Source organism: Alosa sapidissima, chromosome 16, assembly GCF_018492685.1.
Source record: "Alosa sapidissima isolate fAloSap1 chromosome 16, fAloSap1.pri, whole genome shotgun sequence".
Classification (NCBI taxonomy): domain Eukaryota; kingdom Metazoa; phylum Chordata; class Actinopteri; order Clupeiformes; family Clupeidae; genus Alosa; species Alosa sapidissima.
Window position 1 is genome coordinate 30,054,498 of NC_055972.1, and position 19,998 is coordinate 30,074,495.

The following is a 19,998-nucleotide window of genomic DNA, read 5'->3' on the forward strand; positions in this document are numbered from 1 at the left end:
GGAAACTAGCTCTGATTGGTTGAGTTTTCATCCATCGGTAGGCTACTGACCAATCACTGTAAAACACTTTCTGTCGTTGCCTCCATCGCATATATACCAAAACGGTTTATTTGAAGTGATGATGCATCTAGGCATCATCAAATCTCCGTACTCCAATAGACCATAACGATAAACTTACATTTTATCAGTCACAGTCGGGATATGATTGTATGACGCTTGAGGACCCGGTGAGACCGCGGGGATTTCTGGGACAGGTGGGGATGTTTCCATCATGGCGGCATCCATTTCGGGTTATACTTTTAGTTCTGTGTGTTATCACAGCGCTAACAGCAACTCCGACCATGTAAGTATTACGAACCATTCACAGTAACATTAGAAATTCCATAGGTCAGTTTGTGTGGTTAACAGGGTTACCGGCCGTCTTCTACCAATCTTGTTGAGCCATTGAGTTTTCCAGTGTCATCTTCCTGCTGGAGCTAACCCTTTAGCACCCTGCAATCACCCTGTGTGAATGTTCTAGTTAGCCAACTAGCTAGCTGTTCGGTAGCTACCCAGCTAACTTATTTTGCTTGCTTGTCGATCGCGTATATTTATATGCATTCTTAAGATTTGACATTTATACATTTTTACAGGTCTAGAGTGCGTTTATTTTTATTTGTTAACTTATTCTGCTAGACGAATTGACGATTGTTTTAATGTTAGCATCTGTCAAACTAGATAAATTATTAGCTAGCGAGTTAACCAGTTAGCCAGGATCTTGAGTGTAACCTGTCAAAACGATGTGTGAAAGTAGCAAGCTAGTTATTCCGAACTTGATGTTTTCAGGTTTGACCTCGACATTGTGCACAATTAAACGCTTTTTAGGGTGTAGGCAGTGGCCAACAGAATGATGTTATGCTTGAGTGTGTTTCGGAGCGAACTAGTTTTGGCGTTTACATTCGTCTATGTTCAAGTTTAATCTACAGGAAGTAGCCTGGCTGGCTGCATTGTTGACATACCACAGCTGGGATACCACTGTTTATCTTTACTTCCGTGTTTCTGCTACTTCCTGCCTAGAAAACTATATTACACAAGACATGTGACATTACACCGTAAATGCCTGAAGGAGTGTTGCAAAAAATACTTGAATACTGTTAGAGGCCATGCAGAATGTAAACTCCATTTGTAGACGCTATACTTTAAAACAAAGTAAGAGAAAGAGGAAGTGTATCCAGTGCAAAGCTCATGCATTCCATTAACTGAAGCAACATGAACAGTAAATACTTTATTTATGCATACAACACTTACTTATTGGGTCTTTTTACAGGAGGGATTTTTATTGGGAGAGGTGAGGCAGGAAGAGACCTTCAGCATCAGTGATTCACAGATAAGCAACACTGAATTCCTTCAAGTAGTAGGTAAGATGTATTCCTCCTCCTCTGACCTGTGGGTGAGGTGTGTAAATTGTAGTCACATGGAGAGAAACATTGTTGTCCCAGGATGTGTTGTAAAAGACATTGACCTGCAGAATGGCAGCGGGAGAGTGTAATCTCTAAGAAACATTAAACCTTTATTGTACCAAGCCAAAGGTTTGATAACCAGATAACCGTTTCTCAGTGATCCTCATTCATTTGGCTGGAACTGAGAACAAACATTCACATCAGTCAGTGATACTTTTGCCAGCAGAGCATGTCTACTGTTGCTAATATCACTATCAAATCCTGTATATATATCCCTTCTGTTTTTTTGTTTTTAGGAAACTCCACTATCAAATGCTTTGCACATTTCCTCTGTCTACATTTAATATTCTATTCCTTTGTGTATAACAAAAGTCATAAAATGTCTATTCTGCTCATAAAACGCAAGAGATTTAAGAGTACCGTAGTTTTATTTATAGTGCTTTCTTCTTAGGCCCATAGTCTCTGCTGTTCGTATTCTGACTGTGACTGGGAAAAAAAGGGTCAGCCAGAACACAGTTATACAAATGATTTTGTCAGTTCCGAGATGCTAAAGTGCTCACTGAGAGCCAGCAACACTTCAAAAAAAGCTTTGAATCTGTACAGGGCAAAATCATGCCCATAAATGTATTATTTTGCAGCCATTTAGAATGACAAGAGCTGTTGGAATTCCAAGGTGACACAGCTGTTCAGAATGCTGATCACATTTGTGTGTTTAGAATCAACTCATGTATGATTGCAATGGTAACACTCTTATATTTGTGTTTCTTCTCAACAGAAATACATAATCATGAACCATGTGCACATCTCTTTAGGTAACTAATGTGGTTGACCTGCTCTCATAAAAGCCATTTCCTAACCATCTTCTACTTGTTATCTTGATGTCTGTATTTGTTTGCGCTTCCTTTGTAACATTCATATAGTATGTTTGCATTGGTAGTATGTAGGTATTAATGCTGCTCTTTGCCCCTTTGTGTTTCCAGCTTTTATGATTATGCGGGAAAGGTGAATGAGGAGAATCTCAACAGAATTCTGAAGGACCGAAGGAAAGTAAGTTGTGGAGATTTCTGGGCTCATCACACAACAAGCTCTAAAACTTGGTTTACTTAAAACCCTACACCAGAATGGTGTACAAAATCTTTGCACAGATGGCAATGGCAAGACAACAAAGTAGTAGTGCTGTGATGCCCTTGGTTTGGAATTGAATCAGAATAAAATGAATAGAGTGTGTTGATTGTGTTCTGTATTGCCTCCAGAATGTGATTGGCTGGTACCGGTTCCGTCGGAACACCCAACAGCAGATGTCGTTCAGGGAGCAGGTGCTCCACAAGCAGCTGACCACTATCCTTGGTGTGCCTGACCTTGTCTTCCTCCTCTTCAGCTTCATCTCCACGGCCAACAGCTCCACACACGCGCTGGAGTATGTGCTCTTTAGGCCCAACCGCAGGTAAGCACACACACACTGAACCACACACACACACATACACACGGACTACACCATCCCTACACCACACACACACACACACATACATGCATACACCCACACTCACACACTCACACCCTCTGCATCTGTATTTCATCAAATTGATTTGCTTTACATGACTGATGTAAGTTGTGTGTGTGTGTGTGTGTGTGTGTGAGAAACACTGGATTGGGAGAGAAATGGTTGTTATTTTTCCTCCCCCTTTCTTTTCTTTTTCTTGTCCCACTCTTGTGTTTATTTTCCATGCCACAAGGTGGTGTGACATGCAGTGTAACCATGTGCCTCAGCAGATGATGCCTCACAATGTAATTTCCCCTTTCATCTTGTTCTTGTCTAACAGTTAGATGTAGTGTTTTGAATGACTACCATGAAAGCTTGAAATGACCGACCTAACTGAAATTGACCTGATGTTCATGTACTCACTCACCAAATAACTTAGGTACCCACCATCCATATAACTTACTGGCAAAGGCAAAATTAAGTTCTGTATATATACCACAAGGGGGAGCAATCTGTGATAAAATTTCCCCCACTATTGTATGTGGGTAGGAGAGGCCATCCTATCACTGACCCCCTTGTTTGTGTCATAAGATGCAGGAACACCAGATCATGGTGTATAAAAACCAACCTAATTCACTTGAGCAGTGAATAATTTACAAGCGTGACGACTCCACTATGTCATGGTGGAGCTATGAGGAGAATGTGTGAGCACTGTTTCGCATCAGCTAGTGCTGAGAATGTAGGCAGTTAAAAAGGTTAGTGACATTATGACTGATAACATTATGTGGCACTCACCCCTATCCTCGCCAGAATACACAGCGTCGTTACAGCATTCCCAGGGCATAGTCTGCACTTATGTGCAAGTGCCAAGTCCGATTGCATACACACAACTATACAACCATCTGTTTAGAGCTATACAGCAAGCATAGTCTAACAAAAAATAACTGTGAGAAACTTATAGAGAGTACAATAGCTACTAAAGTAAGTCCTCTCTGAATGTGGAGTTGAACTCTGATGCTGTTATGGAAAAAGAATACATTTATCTTGCAGAGTGCACAGATGTTTTGCTTGTGGGTATGATTTTAGAATGTCAATATTATTAATCAGGAAAACTGTCTGTTAAAGTATTTGAAAATAAGGTATAATCAAGGTGTAATTGATGTGTAATCAAGAACTATTACTCACATCACTCTTAAATACTCTTTGTTTGTTCAAAACTTGTATTTTGTCTGTCTCGTGCATACAGGTATAATCAGAGAGTGTCCCTCAGTATACCCAATCTGGGCAACACCAGCCAGCAGGAGTACAAGGTGTCCTCAGTCCCCAACACGTCCCAAAACTACGCCAAGGTCATCAAAGAGCACGGGTGAGCAGATGTGTGTGCATGTCTGTGCGTGTGTGTGTGTGCGTGCATGCACGCGCCTGTGGGTGTGCGCGTGCCTGTGGGTGCGTGCATGTCCGTTTGTATGTGTGTGACTGTGCGTGTGTGCGTGCATGTCTGTGTTTGTGTGTGTGTGCCTTTGGGTGCGTGTGTGTGTGTGCGCACGCACGCCTGTGGCTGCATGCATATTTGTTTGTGTGTGTGAGTGCTTGTGGGTGCGTGCATGTCTGTGTGTGTGCCTTTGGGTGCGTGCATGTTTGTTTGTGCGTGCATGCCTGTGCATACCTGCGTGTGTGTGTGTGTGTGAGAGAGAGTTAAGCAGCAAGTGTGCGTGGGCCTCTCCATTTCTGTCCCTCAGCAGTGATGTCAGTGTCAGTCAGGGGCTTGAGGCACAGAGGTGATTAACTAAAGCAGGTGATTAGCGTGCCACCTCAGTCAGATGCTAGACAGAGAGACAGACAGACAGACAGACAGACAGACACTGTGTGTCCAGTCCATAGGCGCCGGAATCACAGTGGCCAGGGGGCCAATGGCCCCTCCACTTTTGGCTCAAAATATATTTTAATAAACAAAATCATCCACAAAAAAACGTCCGCGCAAAAAACGGAGAGGTGTTAACCATTATAGCGGTAGTAGCCCGCATCTAATATAGCCTAGAGCTATTTGTGCAGCGTCACTGTTGCAAAACCTTAAGCTTTCTGCCCATGGGTCAAAACCGATGAGCAAAACACCAGCAGAGCACCCAGGCTACACCCCCAGGGAGCAGACAGCGCTCCACCCTGGGATGGAGAGATGGATTTGAAATGTAGCCGAATCTAATAACATTTTATTCTGGTTTGGTATGGTTTGTTAACCATTAATAAAGGCTAATGACAATTACTGAAGTTATGAATCTGTTGGACAACCACATTTAGCCTCTTGCGCCACATGAGATTCAATTAGGCCTAATACATGCGCAACGTGATATCCGAAACATGTAGGCCTAAGCTACCAAGCCTTCTCAAGGTTTGTATGATAGCCCATCACTTAAGATTACCAGCAATGTTCAAATAGACCAGGTTAACCTATTTCACTTCTGTGTCCCCGTTTACCAAACCACATTTGCTGATACGAACTTCTGCTGACAAAAATGAGGCTGCATTTCGTGTGGACATCTTAATGCAGTTTAAGGCTGATTTATGCTTCTTAATTGTGAGCCTACAGCGGCGGTCATTCTCGTGTTCTCCTTTACAGCAACTAGCCTCGCCCTTTACTCGTTGTCTTTTTCCCCTTTTCAAAAAGTGTGATATTCATAAAGTCATTCGGGTTCTGTCTCCCTGTACTTTTGAGACTCCTCTGCAACTCCAGCTGAGGGGCAATGGTTGTTCTTAGCCTATAGTAAAATGTGAACGATTATCGATGATATATACTGCTATGATGATACTGCTTTTATTGCAAAACTGAGAATTGGGCTATTAATTGGTTACAAAGTGCTGTCATCTATCCGAAACATCTACCAAGCCTTCTCTGGGTTTGTTGGGTGGGTATTGCAATGTTCAAATAATGCATGTTAACCTATTTAATTTAATTCACTTCTGTGCGCCTTGTGTGATATCACTCAAGTCTTGCTTTAGTTAATTAGCAAATTACTAGGCCTACCAGAAGCCAAAAATCTGACTCTAGCTCAAAAATGTCGTCATGTAGGCTACTTTCTAAATATTCAACATCGGAAGCAGCTGCAATTGTAACAGGACATTTTGAAAGAGACCTGCTGCGTACTTTGATAAGCAGCGTCATAACCGCCCTCAAATACGGTATGTTTTGTTTAACTTCAAATAGCATAGGCTTTGTCTGTCTACTTTTGAAATTACATGCGGTGCTGAACCCCTGGCAAATGCGTGTGTGGTCCTATCTGAAATTATTAGCGTCTGTAGTCATTGGCGCCTGCAGGTGGCTACTCAGTGTTGGGGTCGTTACTCAAAAAAGTAATGTATTAGGCCTACACATTACTCGCTACTGTAAAAAAAAATGTAATCTATTGCATAACTTCTTTACTCTCTATGGGGATTAACACCTATTGGGCTACTTTTGCATTACTGCGTTGAAATGTTTCTATGGACATTGTTATAGATATTGTCCCCTTTTATTTATTATTTAATTAATGACAGTTGTGAAACATTAGGTAGCATAATCTAGTCCAAACCAGGTTGCGCTGTAGGCCTACCAGGCATTTCTTATAGCTAATCTGCCTTCAAAAGTTAATGAACACGGCACTAGCTAGTGCTTTTAAAAATTGTGCCAATTCGAATTGCTTTATGGAAGCGTTGTTGCCCAGCTCGCGCACACTCCTTCACAAAGTTGAATGGTGACACGCACACAACTTGCAAAACATTGAACTGCTTTGAGTGAAGTGCGCTTGCGAGTTGCGTTCCTTCGGTCATTAATAGCCTACTAGATGCTCTTCTTCACACTGAAAACAGTGCAGTCCCAATTGTAACACCCTGATATTTTTTTTGGAATCAATTCGTGGTGTTATTGACAGTCATTAGCTAGTTAGTTGTGCACTGTTTTCCGCTCAGTAGTAAGGTAACAAATAGCCTACTCCGATGAGTTTTGTTTTTTTGCCAATATTCTTGTCGCCCTCCCAGAATTCTGAATATCTTTGCACGCACACTGTAGGCACACGTAATCTGGCCCCTGCACTTTGAAACTCGTTCTGGCGCCCCTGGTCCAGTCCTTCACTCTGTCTCTCACCTTTATTTTCTCGGTGTCACCCTGGCTGTCCCTGGCATGGAGAGTGTGACAGCGCTGATTAGATCTGTGTGTGTATGTGCGCACTATTTCAGACCTGGCTTACTGAGATCAGCTGTTTTCTCACGGCCCTGGCTCTGACCCTCCCCGTCACACCTCGCTCCTTAAATATGTCTCACGGCTGCCCACAGTGCCCCCTGCTGCCGGTCATAGTCAGCTCAGAAACACGAGCGCAGCCAGAATGGCTGTCAGGGTTGCGGCTGTTATGTTAGTGGTGGACCACCAGAGCTGAGCTAACTGGAGCTGCTGTTTGTCTGTCGCACAGTGGCGCCATCTGCTGGCTGACGAAGTGAATTGAAACGAGGGGTTAATAATATTGTCTGGATCAGGAAGTTAAGCTACAGGCCAAAGACCACCTCTCAGCAGCCACTGGCACATCCTACAACACTTTTCTTAAATGCAGAATACAATAAGCACATTTTTTGTGTTTGTAAGATCATGCTAAACGGGGGGGTTTGTGTCCGCAAAGAGAGAACCCCAGCTCACAGATCACAGGCACAGTCAGAGCCCCTCGTAATGTGTGTGTGTGTGTGTGAGTGACGGAAGAAAATTCCTGGTTGTGCCCCCAAGTCCTCCCCATTCAACAGCCATGTGTCCAATAGATCATTTGGGATCCTAATCTCTCTCTCTCTCTCTCTCTTTCTTTCTTTCTTTCTTTCTTTCTTTCTTTCTCTCTCTCTCTCTCTGTGTGTCAGGGCCGAGTTCTTTGATAAAGATGGCGTGATGAAGGACATCCGCACTATTTACCAGGTCTACAGCGCACTGCAGGAGAAAGTCCAGGTGAGAATAACCACTCGCACTGTCACACTTGCACACAGTTGGGTGTCTGATCCCCTTATATATTGCTCATCTAGAGTGTTTTTCCAACTGGCTATATGTGTCTTCGGTGGACATGGAGATGACATTCTGTGTGGGGGATTCAATTTCACAGGCAGTGTGTGGAGAAGTGGACAAAAGTGAACGTGTGAAGGAAAAACTCCAGGAGGAAACAAACAAGCTAAAGCAGCAGATCACCCTCAGGAAACGTAAGACTGCAGAAGAAGAAAGGAGTAAGTCAACAAACTCCGTAGATCACAAGGAGGAAGCTTTCAGACAGCAGCAATTCTTAGAGAAATGCGTGCGTGCGTGTGGGGGGTGAGAGGCAGGACTCAGGATTTTGTACTTTATGCAGGACATGATTGAGATTCTACTTGTCATGTCTTCGCTATATACTGCTCTGGGAGATGCTCTAAAATGTGGTTGTACAATTGTGTGCGGTGACGAAAAAAGGCAGTCTGTCCTGACTGGAAGGCAGCGTAGCTGAGAGTGAATGCTCCATTAGGGCCTACGGCTATTTGCTATACAAATCCTATGAAGTTCAGCGCTCACAGCACTCCGTGACCTCGGTGCTGACCGTTGTTTTTTCGCAGCACTCGGAGCGCTGAAAGTTGATATCTGTTCAATTTTTAGAACAGCGCTGGCCAAGTCAATGTCACTTCTCTCTCGACGACTAATCAAAACTTCGTAACCTAGCAACAGTAAACACCCTGAAAATGAGGTTGAGGGCGCTGTTTGGGTGGACAACGCGATTTGGTGGACACAGGGCCTTACTCTCTTCTCTTGTTTAAATGCCACAAGGCAGCAGATTCTGTGTTCAAAGTCTTCTGGATGATGGTTAGTAATAAGGTGCAAACATTAAAAAAAGTGTTTTTTTTTTTAAGGCATGTATATTTCAAGCATATTGCTTATTGTTATTCAGTTATATCTGAAAAACTTCCATATATAAATATTACAATGTTTTTTTGCCATGAAATCTAGGCATAGGTCTGATATGGCGTTAACCCAAACTGCCCTTCCTTCCTCAGGATTACAGGAGGCAGACACTGCAGACCAGCGCTCCTCTCCTGAGAGCTCCACAGCACTGTCGGACGCTGCGTCTCCCTCTCCCCGAGCACCTGCTCCACCACTGCTTCCACCACTCTCCTCTCGCCTGGCCTTCCAGCAGACGCCCCCTTCCTCTGCTGACCGAGGGGGAGCGTCCGCTCCTCTCGGGGGCCTCCCTGCCGCGGCCGGTGCCTCGTCAGCTGGTGTGGCCGGCGCGGGCGCCTCGGCCTACATGGGCGTGCTAGGCCAGGACCCGACCAGAGCCTTGCTGCTGCCGCGGCCTCAGGCGGTGGGCTCGCCGGGCCACCCGTCGCCCAGCCTGGGCCTCGGCAATGGCGATGGCTCCAGCTCTGACTCCCTGGACCGGCAGGCGGCAGGACAGGAGGGGGACGACGAGGACGAGGATGAGGACGAGGACGAGGACAGTAGCGAGTACGAGAACCTGGTCAGCGTGACGACAGCGACGGCGGCGGTCACAGCAGGAGCGGGCGCGGCAGCCACTTCGCCGCTGTCGGCAGAGGTACTGGCCATGGGGCGGCCGGCAGCACTGAGGCCAGACGGAGACGCACAGGGCTCCTCGACGTCTTAGGCGACGGAGCGGCACAAAGGAGGAGAAAAAAAAAGAACTGGAACGAAGGCTGGAGAGATGGCAGAAGGGTAGCCAGAGGAGGTTGTCTGGGATAAGAAGGATAAGAAGAGTTCCATGCGGTTTATGGCTTCATCTTTGCCTGATTTGTCAGGTGAGACGAGCAATCTGCGACAGACGTTTTTATTTGGCCAACAACCTCACTGGCAACGTTGCAAAATATTGTGGGAGAGCATAAGAAGTGACATTTAGTGTATGTGTGTGTCTCTTTCTTTCTCTCCCTCTCTCTTGCTCTCCGTTTGAGAAACTCCTCTCCTAGTTGGGCAGACTTGAGACTTGTGACTCACGTGCTTACTGGCTCACTCCGTGTCTGACTGACTTGACATCTGCTACACACCTACAACGGCCGTTTTTTTTTAACATTTACCTCGTGCACTACTTTTGCCTTTGTTTAATGTTTATTTAACGAGATGAGCAAGGGGAAAAGAAAAACGATGCCTTCTGCGGCCTTCAGACTCATCCCTAAGAGAGCCAGACCATTGCCCATTGATTTGTTTTTGCTTTATTTTGTTTTTCTCATGTTTTCTTTATTCAGTGGCAAACAGAAATATATAAATAGATATATATATATACTTGATATATATATATATATATATATATATATATATATATATATATATATATATATATATATATATATATATATATATATATAATATCGATCCACTACATATAAATCACCTGCACGTTGCAGAGGTTGGACTACTGACTGTCCTTAGTGCAGTTTTTATTATTGAAAATCTGTTTGTCCCCATCCAGTGGCCTGTTTAGATGGCGTAACAAAGAGAGGTTTGATCAAAGTTCTAGTCTTTGGCACCATCGATTCATGTCATTTTCCTGTTTATTGGTAGGGGAATGGGGGTGGGCATGCGAGTAACAGTGATGAACTGTAATCGTCACCTGATGAGAAGACTTGTTTTGGCGTTAGTCTTTGTTTATTCCTCCCCAGCGGTTGATGTTGCTCTGCTCTTCTGCTGCACGCTGCTTGAGCTGTTCTTGTTTCGTTGCTCTCAAGACGAGTTCATCTGCTCTGCTTGTGCGTCGACCGCAGGAGTTGACTAACTGTGGTGTGCCTCTGTGGCACTTCCCAACATAAGGGTACAAACACACACACACACACACACACGCACACGCTCTACTGTAGCTTTACTAACCCACCCGTGCTTCAGCTTGCCAGTTTTCAACACCATTGTCTACTTCCTGGTTTGCATAGACAAATTTGGGAGGGACATAATGAGGTTCAGTAGATGTGTTTTTAAGGTCAGGACCGATCTCACCACAGACAGTCAGACCCCACATGCAGTCCGATCAATAGGGCTCTTACTGACCAGGAAACAAAAAAGGAAGTCAACATTGATGTGTTTGACATGGTTCTTTGTCCTGCTGGTTTGAGGCAGGAGAGGTTACTAGTTTTCTTTTTTTTGTGTGTGTAGATCGATTAAGTTAGTTAGTGCAGTCTAAAACGTGTTAAAATGTGCATTTTGTTTTCCCGTGTAAAGAAACCCTTGCATCTAATCAATGACAGACGGCAGGCAGTCAGGTCATGCATTCCCTTAACCAAAGCCAGTGGCTGACTAATCCAAACAGGTGGCTGGATTGGGCTTATGGCTGGAAGGAGGATGCATGCCTACATAATGCCCCTACAGACAGACTCTCTCCCCATATAACAACCGTGCCTTAAACACTCCCCCCACCTCCATACTGTTCCTCTAGACACGAGACACGTTTGACTTGCACACTTGGATGCTTCCTGGTCAGTTGCTCTTCATTAAGGTATCGCTAGCTTACAACTCAACTGCTTGCAGATGTTTTGGAATATCTTCCTGGACAATGACTCAAGCTTACTCCAAGAGTTTGTCGAATGTTAGGAGTTTTTCTTTTTTTCCAGGATAATATTTTTTTGGTAAAAGAAAACAAAAGCTAAGTGAGCAATGTGAAGGAGAGATACGTTAATAACGATTGGATCTGAAGAAGGACCTCCAGCTGATCAATGGCCGGCAAGTGTAGGCATTATCCACTGGTGCCTCATACTCCACTCTGAGCTGGTCAGCAAAACAGACAAATGATGAGGACTGATGTGGTTCTGAGGTCTGTCTTGGGGTATGTCTAGTATCATGGCATGTAAACATGTGCTTTACAATCGCCATGATGATCTACTGTAAAAGCCTTTGAAACATATAGGTGTCCCCCCCCCTAATTAGTGTTAAGCACTGCCTCTGGTGTGGCTGGTCCATAAAAACAATATTTGATGGAACTGTAAATGTCTTAAAGCATAACCACAGTACAGGTGTGCGTGTGTGTGTGTGTGCGTGTGTGTGGGTGCGCGTGTGTGTGTTTAAAGCTGTAGCACAAAAAATTATGCTGCATGAGCGAAGCATGGGAAAGTGTTTGAGGACCGAGGTTATTTGTGTCGAGTCGGTGCTACCGTGAAAACTGACTGTCTTAACTTTTTTTTTCTCTTTCTTGGTGGAGTTAAGAATTAAGTTGCATTTTCAATGCAGAGGGGCTTTACAAAGAGGAATGGTAACCCAAATGTGATTTTTATTTTTTCCCCTTATCTCTCTCTCCCTCTGTGTTGTTTTCTTTGAAATCGCACCATTGCGCTATTTTATTTTACAAATCACTTAACCAAGAATGGAAACGGTTTCTATTTGATCACTGGAAGCAAATGTAAAAAAAAGTAAATAATAATAAACGTAATGTAAGAGTAAACAAACTATGATGAATGTAGAATGTAGCTGTGAGGGGTTTGGAGTGTGGGAGTGGCATCACACTTCGCCTCCTGCATTTAATCTCCATACGAAATGGGACTGCCCCCCCCAGCTGCTCTTATCCTAATCAAGGACGCCACACAGGACAGTCCGACTGGTTGCCCGAACGGAAAGGCCCTCACATTCTTCCATTTTGAGGGTAATAAAAGGATGATGATCCTCAGCATTGCCAGAGTGGTCTGTTCTCTTGTCTGCATTTTCTTACATACACATGTATTATTTTATTTAAAAATGTTGGAGTTTTACGTTATTGTAAAGGTGGAAAGTATCTAAGAATATAATGTTTAAGACAAAATGATGTGGCCCATCACCAAGGCCTACCATGACTAACTGTGGTTGACCCATGTGCATGTTGGCTATGAAGTCCCCTCTAGTTGGGAGGAGACACACTATGTTCATTTTGTTCAGTTCAAAAACAAGAAAAAGGGCAGGGGGTATAAAATAAATGAATTTATGTGTACATTTAGTATAGTGACTGTACACCCATCAGCCTGTTGATGGTGGTGTTGAGTGAAGGATTGTACACTCACAAAAACACACACATAAACACACAAGCGCACACACACACACACACACACACACACGAACGCAGGGCTCTCAAGTTTTGAGCTCAGCTTGGAGTGAGATTTTGGGGGGGGGGGCACTCACTCACTAAAATGTTTCGCTTGTGTGTAGAATTGAATAAAGTAAGTGCATTATTTACTAAGATGAGTGCACCATTTATTAAAACTAGATGTACCGCCGAGCGGTACAAAATATGACCGCCGCCCAGTCCAGCACATTTTTTCCACAAAAATAAATCACGCTGAAAGGCCTATATGATTCTAACTGTCTCACTAAATTGCATTATCCACACTCAATTCTCACTGGTATCTGCTAGACAACAAGTACCAAAACATGATTAGTTCATAGATTTCACATGTAAAATTCATTTTATACAACCCCACCTCCATCTTGCCTGTTCATAATTCTGAGAAATTCTTGAATTGTGTGCATGTACATGTTTATGTTATGTGTGTGTGTGCCTGCGTATGTGCCTGTGCATGCATGCGTACATATGTCTACTGTGTGAGTATGTGTCATACGTATGATTACTGTGAATGTATGTGTGTGCGTGTGTATCTGTTTGTGCACATGTGTGCACATGAAATGGGTTAACATGACCCCTGGAGGCAAACATACGGAAAAAGATTGGTCATCCTAGGCCCTACATTTCTCAAGATATTCACAGAGAACTGTGTCTGCCCTACCCTCCTTTCAGGGGGTCCAGTCCAGCGGGGGGGGCTACAGATCAAAACGAAAAACGATGGTTCCATGCTATCCATGTAGGGTTACATGCCCACCAAGGTTCGTGTACCCCGGTCTTTCAGTGTCCCGGGAATCGTTGACGGAAATTTGGGCATGCAAAAAAAAAAAAAAAAAAAAAAATAATAATAAGTGCGTAAAACTTGCGCACTATGTAGCAAAAGGTGTGCACACATGGGCGGATTATCAGATGTGAAATGGGCCCCCCAGGCACAGATGTGAAATTCAAAAGGTTGGTAACTCAGCTTAGTTAGGTCTGGGGGCATGCTCCCCCAGAAGAATTTAAAAAAAAAAAATAACCCCTTAAATAACAACTTCTGGTGAGATTTTTGGAAAGAATCATGTCTCACCCCTGTCCCTAAGAAGCCACACCCTAGTGAGCTTAATGACTACAGACCTGTCGATCTTACATCACATGTGATGAAGACAATGGAGCGATTGGTCTTAGGTATGCTCAGACCCCAGGTACGCCATGCACTAGACCCGTTACAGTTTGCATACCAGGAGAAAGTAGGCGTGGACGATGCCATCACTTATCTTCTACACAGGACACATTCCCACCTAAACAAGGGGAAAAGTGCTGTGAGAATCATGTTCTTTGATTTCTCAAGTGCTTTTAACACCATCCATCCCCTCAGATTGGGAGACAAGCTCTTGCAGATGGGTGTGGACGCTCACCTGGTAACCTGGATTACAGATTAACTGACCAAGCGACCACAGTTCGTCAGACTGAAGAACTGTCTCTCTGACACTGTGATCAGCAGCACCGGAGCGCCACAGGGAACTGTACTCTCTCCAGTCCTGTTCACCCTGTACACATCTGACTTCTGCTACAACACCGAGTCATGCCACATGCAGAAGTTTTCTGATGATACTGCAATTGTGAGGTGTATCAGGAACGGGCAGGAGGAGGAGTACAGGAGCCTGGTGGAGGACTTTGTGCAATGATGCAAACTCAATCATCTTCAACTCAACACTTCAAAGACCAAGGAGACGGTGGTGGATTTCCGCAGGTCTAAGCCCACTCTGCTACCAGTCCACATTGATGGGGTCAATGTGGAGGTGGTAAGCACCTACAAGTATCTGGGTCTCCACCTGGACAATAAACTGGACTGGTCAGCCAACACTGATGCACTCTACAAGAAAGGGCAGAGCAGGCTGTACTTCCTGAGGAGGCTGCGGTCCTTCAGTGTGTGCAGCAAGCTCCTCAGGATGTTCTACCAGTCTGTTGTTGCCAGCGTCCTCTTCTATGCAGTAGTATGCTGGGGAGGAAGCACAAGGAAGAAGGATGCGGGGCGAAGAGACTTCTCTGCATAGTCTGTCTGCCTCTTCACCCCCTCCATGTTTGGATACTGTCTGTCCACTAGCCACTTTTACCACTGTCTTTCTGCCTCACTGTTTGTTGTTTAATTACTTTTTCTGTTGTTAAAGAATGTGTATGTGTTGTCTGTATGCTGCTGAGACCTTGAATTTCCCCTGCATGGGGATCAATAAAGTATCTATCTATCTATCTATCTATCTATCTAAGAAGCATTAACACTTTGAGACCTTGAATTTATACATCCTATATCTTGTTTTTGTTTATTTTCCAGGACAGTCTTGGATTTGTACCCGTCTTGCATAGCTTATGTATCTTATGTCAGCCTTTATATCAAGGGGAAACCATTTGTGTTTTTATGTCACCAGGCATGTCAGTAGAAATAACTTTTGATATTTAGTCACTCAGTACATACTGTAGGCCTATATCTCGTAAATTGGTGAGCCATAGAATATCCCACCGTCAAGATTATTATATTTGAAAAGGACAGCAAGTTCATTATTTTGGTTTGCTATATTACATTATGGTGGTTGGCAGCTCATTGTCTGCAGCAGTCCTGTATCTTTAGTAAAAAAAATATGTGTAGTATACTCGCTCACATTGATAACACTCATTGATAATAAGCTAATTTCATTCATTGTTGACCTGGTTAATGGAGGCTCAGACGGGTGTCCCGGGACCTGATGAACACGGCGCTAAAAAGCACAAATGAGTGCGAAAGTTGCAGCCGTGATGACAGGGAAAATGCAGGCAGCCACGATTGATAGGTCGTATAAAATAGTCAATTTCCTTGTGTAATTTCGTTAAATTTTTTGGGGGATTATGAAAACTATATATTTTTGGAAACCTTAGAGTATGAAGAATCAGAAAATGTTTGGTTGACAATTTTCCAAGGTCAATATGGCGGCCATCTTGGATTTTCAAAATGGCCGCCTTCAAATACTAATTTCTCAATCTTACATCTCCAGGATTACCTAGAATTTAATTTCTAGCTGTCAAAATGTCAAGTTAAATGGCAAGAAATCATGTCAAATAGATTTAGATGATCATTGACCCATATTAGAGTTTTTGTTTTATATTTTACTGCCAAATAGCTGCCTTAATGTTATGTTTTTGTTGTTTGTTTTTTTACCCACCACCCCCCTCGTTGGAGGACATCTTTATTTTATTATATGTTGTGTTTTGTTTTAGTGTGTTCTTTTTATTTATTTATTTATTTTTTCCTATTGTAGCCCCCCCCCACTGCCGGTGCATTGCTGGCGGTCCATTGGCTGGTGGTCCATTGGCAGGTTGCAGACAGATTGCCCAATATTTTGCCACTATTGGTCTAAAATCTTTTTCATTTGTTTAGTTATACTCCATATATCATTTCATTAACTTTTCTTAATATTTATGACAAGTTAAATTTAAAGAGCGGTCCAACGGCGGACCACAATGGCACGCCACCGGTGGCATACCACCAGCGGTCCGCTATCTGCCAATCTGATTTTGCTATCTGGGATGGGGCTTTTCCACTGCATGGTATCAGCTCAACTCGACTCTACTCGCTTTTTTTTTTTTCGGGATACTAACATTCCCCTTCCCCTACTCCTCGTACTCATCCAAAGCACCAAAAAACAGTTTATACATCCCTATCATCCTTGCTGTCATCATCACTGTAATTGAAAAGTTATATAGCCTGAACATGGGCTCTCAGGACATGCTCTTTCAGAGCAGCACATGTGGGTGGAAGCTTGTCACTCTCTGCCATGTGCTTGCAGAAAAGATACCATCTCAATTCTGGGATATTGTCAATCTGGACCTACTTTTGGTAAGTATGCAGCACATACAAACTTAGCCAAAGTAGATAGCTGATCCTCTGTTACTTCACTTTTTGGTGAACGCATCTGTAGAGCATTGAGGACACAATCACCTGCTTTCAAGTAGATGTTGAACCAAGTGGTCTTTCCTATTCCAGAAAAACGCCCGGTGTTGTCTGCTCCTGTGAATGCATGAAAAGACTTGGAACAATATGCACCTAAAGTTGTCCAAATTTGTTCCACCTGCAGAATCCCAGATGTCATTGAAATACAAGTATCTTTCAACAGACTCTTATAGTTTGCTATGACTAATAGAACATCAGTGTCAGGACAGAAGAACATCAGCTTTGCATCAGAGGGGTTGCGATGTGATGCCAAAACTGCATGATTAATCAACAAGGTGTCTGCTTCTTCATGGTTGGTTGTTTCAAGGTGCAGTTGGACATTGCTATTTGAGTGTCCTGCAGCAGAGGATATGATGAGCTTGGGGTTGTTATTACTGCATTCAATGGTCTTTGATGCCAGATACTCTGTGACATCTGCCTTTGTCTGGTCATGGGAGAGTAAACGGCTCATCAGAATGTTCTTGATGTTTGTATCATCTCTAATTTGGTACTGGATAGGGATTCCTCGTCTTCTTTTCTGCGTTGTGATATGCTTGAAAGAATCAGCCTTGTATGTTGATTTTCATACAATTTCTGTCCAGTTGCATCAACACTCAAGATTTGTGTTACAAATTCTTGTGGGACATAGGCATGTGTGATCATGTTGTACAACCGGTCACCTTCAGCAGTAACTGGATTGCCATGACTGAGTATGGCAGCCTTTATCTTGTTTATTGCCTGATGCTTTCTATTTATCTCACTAGGTCCTAGTTGAGATGTTTGCATGCATGGTCTGCTCTTTTGTCAAATGCAAAGAAAAGTTTGCTAAGTCCTTCTGCAGCCTGAAAATGGAGTGCAAGATCAGCAGTGGCGAGAAGCTGCCACAAAATGAGGATTGTCTCCACTCGATGCAAGTAGTTCATGATGGATCTGAAAATTGTATTTTTAGCTTTCTTTGCTTCCCACTGATTTAATGATTTCACAAATTCTGCATTAGTCAAACCTTCAAGGAATGTACCGTTAGCCTGCATTTGTGCACTCAACCTTGGTGGATTTGTCCTTCTCAGAGCAGGCCGATTCAACTTGCTCTGTTGCCCGCCAGCAAACATCTCTCAGTTGTGGGTTTTCCATTAAGAAATCCTCCAGAACTAATTTGTACAGAGCCACATATGAGTCGATGGGCACGCAAAGAATGCTTGTAGTGTGTTGAGGATTTGCCTCGTTGCTGCTGCACCAGACTCCACTTCCGGATATTCGCCCACTGCCTTGCTGAAAACAGTTGCCACAGATGGCCATGTTGACAAATGGCTGCCACGGCCACCATGTTGAAAATTCACGATGGTTCAATATATTTTTGAACATGCTTTCTGAACATGCATACTGAAGTACACAATTTTTCAGCTAAGCATCTCCATTAAGACAATAAAACAAAATATCCAGGATTCTAGCATGCTGCCTAACACCTCCATGGTGTTTAGAGGGACCTTCTTTACTTGCTGGCTACTATTATATCATTAAACAGCAATGCTAATTTTTAAGGCTTCATCCAATATGTACCATATCAAGTTTGGAAATTTGTGCACATTAGTGCATATTTCAGTAGATTAAGCCTTATTTGCACATTTAAACATTACATTTCAGAAAACTTGTAATGCAAAAAATACTTACTACTGAAAAACTGGGAAAGTTTTGTGGTGATACATAAAAGTTACAATTTTTACCCTATACCAGTATTTTCTCGCCTGAGAGCAAGGCATCCATTTTTGAATGAAACTTCAGAGACACTGGGGACCTGATTTAAATGTTATACGGTGGATTTGTATTAAGGACCCTTTGAACTATCTAAAAATGCTGTATAACAACTTTTCCTCAATTTTTTTTTACCACAGATTTACTTTAATTTCAACTCTGCAAGATATCAGCAAATTAGCCTATGGCGTTTTTAGTGTAATAGTACACCGTTTTCAGGTCCTAAAATGACTGCAGTAATGACTTCTAAAAATTGTCAACCAAAGATTTTCTGATTCTTCAGTTTGTAAGGATTCCAAAAATATATAGTTTTACAAATCCCCCAAAAAATTGAACGAACAAATTGGTCTGAACAAAGTGTCCTTCACTAAAATGAACGTTGCTGATGTCTGGGTTACACAAAGTTTAGTTTAGTTTATAAATAGGAAAATAATTTGGCCATAAAGTAAGCTATATAGGCCTACAAGTGTTCGTAGAAAGGCCTGATTTACACACACTGTTAAAGTGCCATAAGTAGGCTGGTTTACCAAAATGACAAACAGTTGAATTTCTGAATAAAAATATCTTAAACGTGTAACCCCACATCAGCGCACAAACATAACGTGGTTTCAGGGAGGGGATGTCATTTTTTGGAATTTTACCCGGATACAACGAACACTATTTTTTGAATGGATGTCGGTGGCTATTTATGTTTTTGCTGGTGAGTGGTGCGCTAGTTCTGAACCCTGCGAGATATCCTCTCGTATCCCTGCGCGTTCTCTAATAATTATGCAGATACCTTGACATCCCTAGTAATATTTCTGCGTGAGAAATGCAAGGTGTGGCGTGTGAACTTGTTGAATTGCGTGTGTCTCACGTGTAAGACTTGAGAACCCTGCCGAACACATCCACTTACATCCACACACATGCACAAACATCCACAAACACACACGGGCACGCACATGCAAGCGTACTATCGTATCGGCAACTATAATGGCCGATAAATCATTTTAAATTCAGTAAAGGAAAACTGAATATTGATTGATCCTTCATTTAGGCTGCATTTCCAGTAGTGGTGTTACATAGTTTGTCCACCAGATGGTGCAGCGTCTTGCTGCAAGACACACAGTAGTGCGTGAGAGACAATTAGTTAATTTTATCCTAATTCTGCGCAAATATAGCATGTGCAGGCCTACAACACTCTTCCTTCTGGGAGCATATTCCGTTTAAGGTGTTTTCATGACCCAATATTCCGTTTAAAACAGGCATATGCTAGGGTGTGCAAACGGTTTATTAGTAAACAGAATATGGCCTTTTTCGGTTCATTTCAATCAGAATAAGGTGTTTAAAAAACACACATATTCGGTTTATTCC

The 19,998-nt window shown here is 43.0% G+C and overlaps 2 protein-coding genes across 2 annotated transcripts in view; both read left to right on the forward strand.

The window, feature by feature from the left end:
* The first annotated feature begins 96 nt into the window (after positions 1–96).
* On the forward strand, positions 97–9,542 carry abraxas2 (abraxas 2, BRISC complex subunit). Its single transcript, XM_042066595.1, has 9 exons — positions 97–343; positions 1,307–1,397; positions 2,215–2,251; positions 2,420–2,486; positions 2,693–2,883; positions 4,166–4,285; positions 7,786–7,870; positions 8,022–8,139; positions 8,935–9,542. The coding sequence occupies exons 1-9, from the start codon at positions 272–274 to the stop codon at positions 9,540–9,542; spliced, it is 1,389 nt and encodes a 462-aa protein (XP_041922529.1). The 5' UTR covers positions 97–271.
* A 35-nt stretch (positions 9,543–9,577) lies between these two features.
* Positions 9,578–19,998, forward strand: part of LOC121685825 (ubiquitin thioesterase zranb1-B-like) — a 42,729-nt gene continuing 32,308 nt past the window's right edge. The window contains exon 1 of the mRNA XM_042066592.1: positions 9,578–9,693. The gene's annotated coding sequence lies outside the window, so the exon portion shown is untranslated. The remainder of the gene's footprint in view (positions 9,694–19,998) is intronic.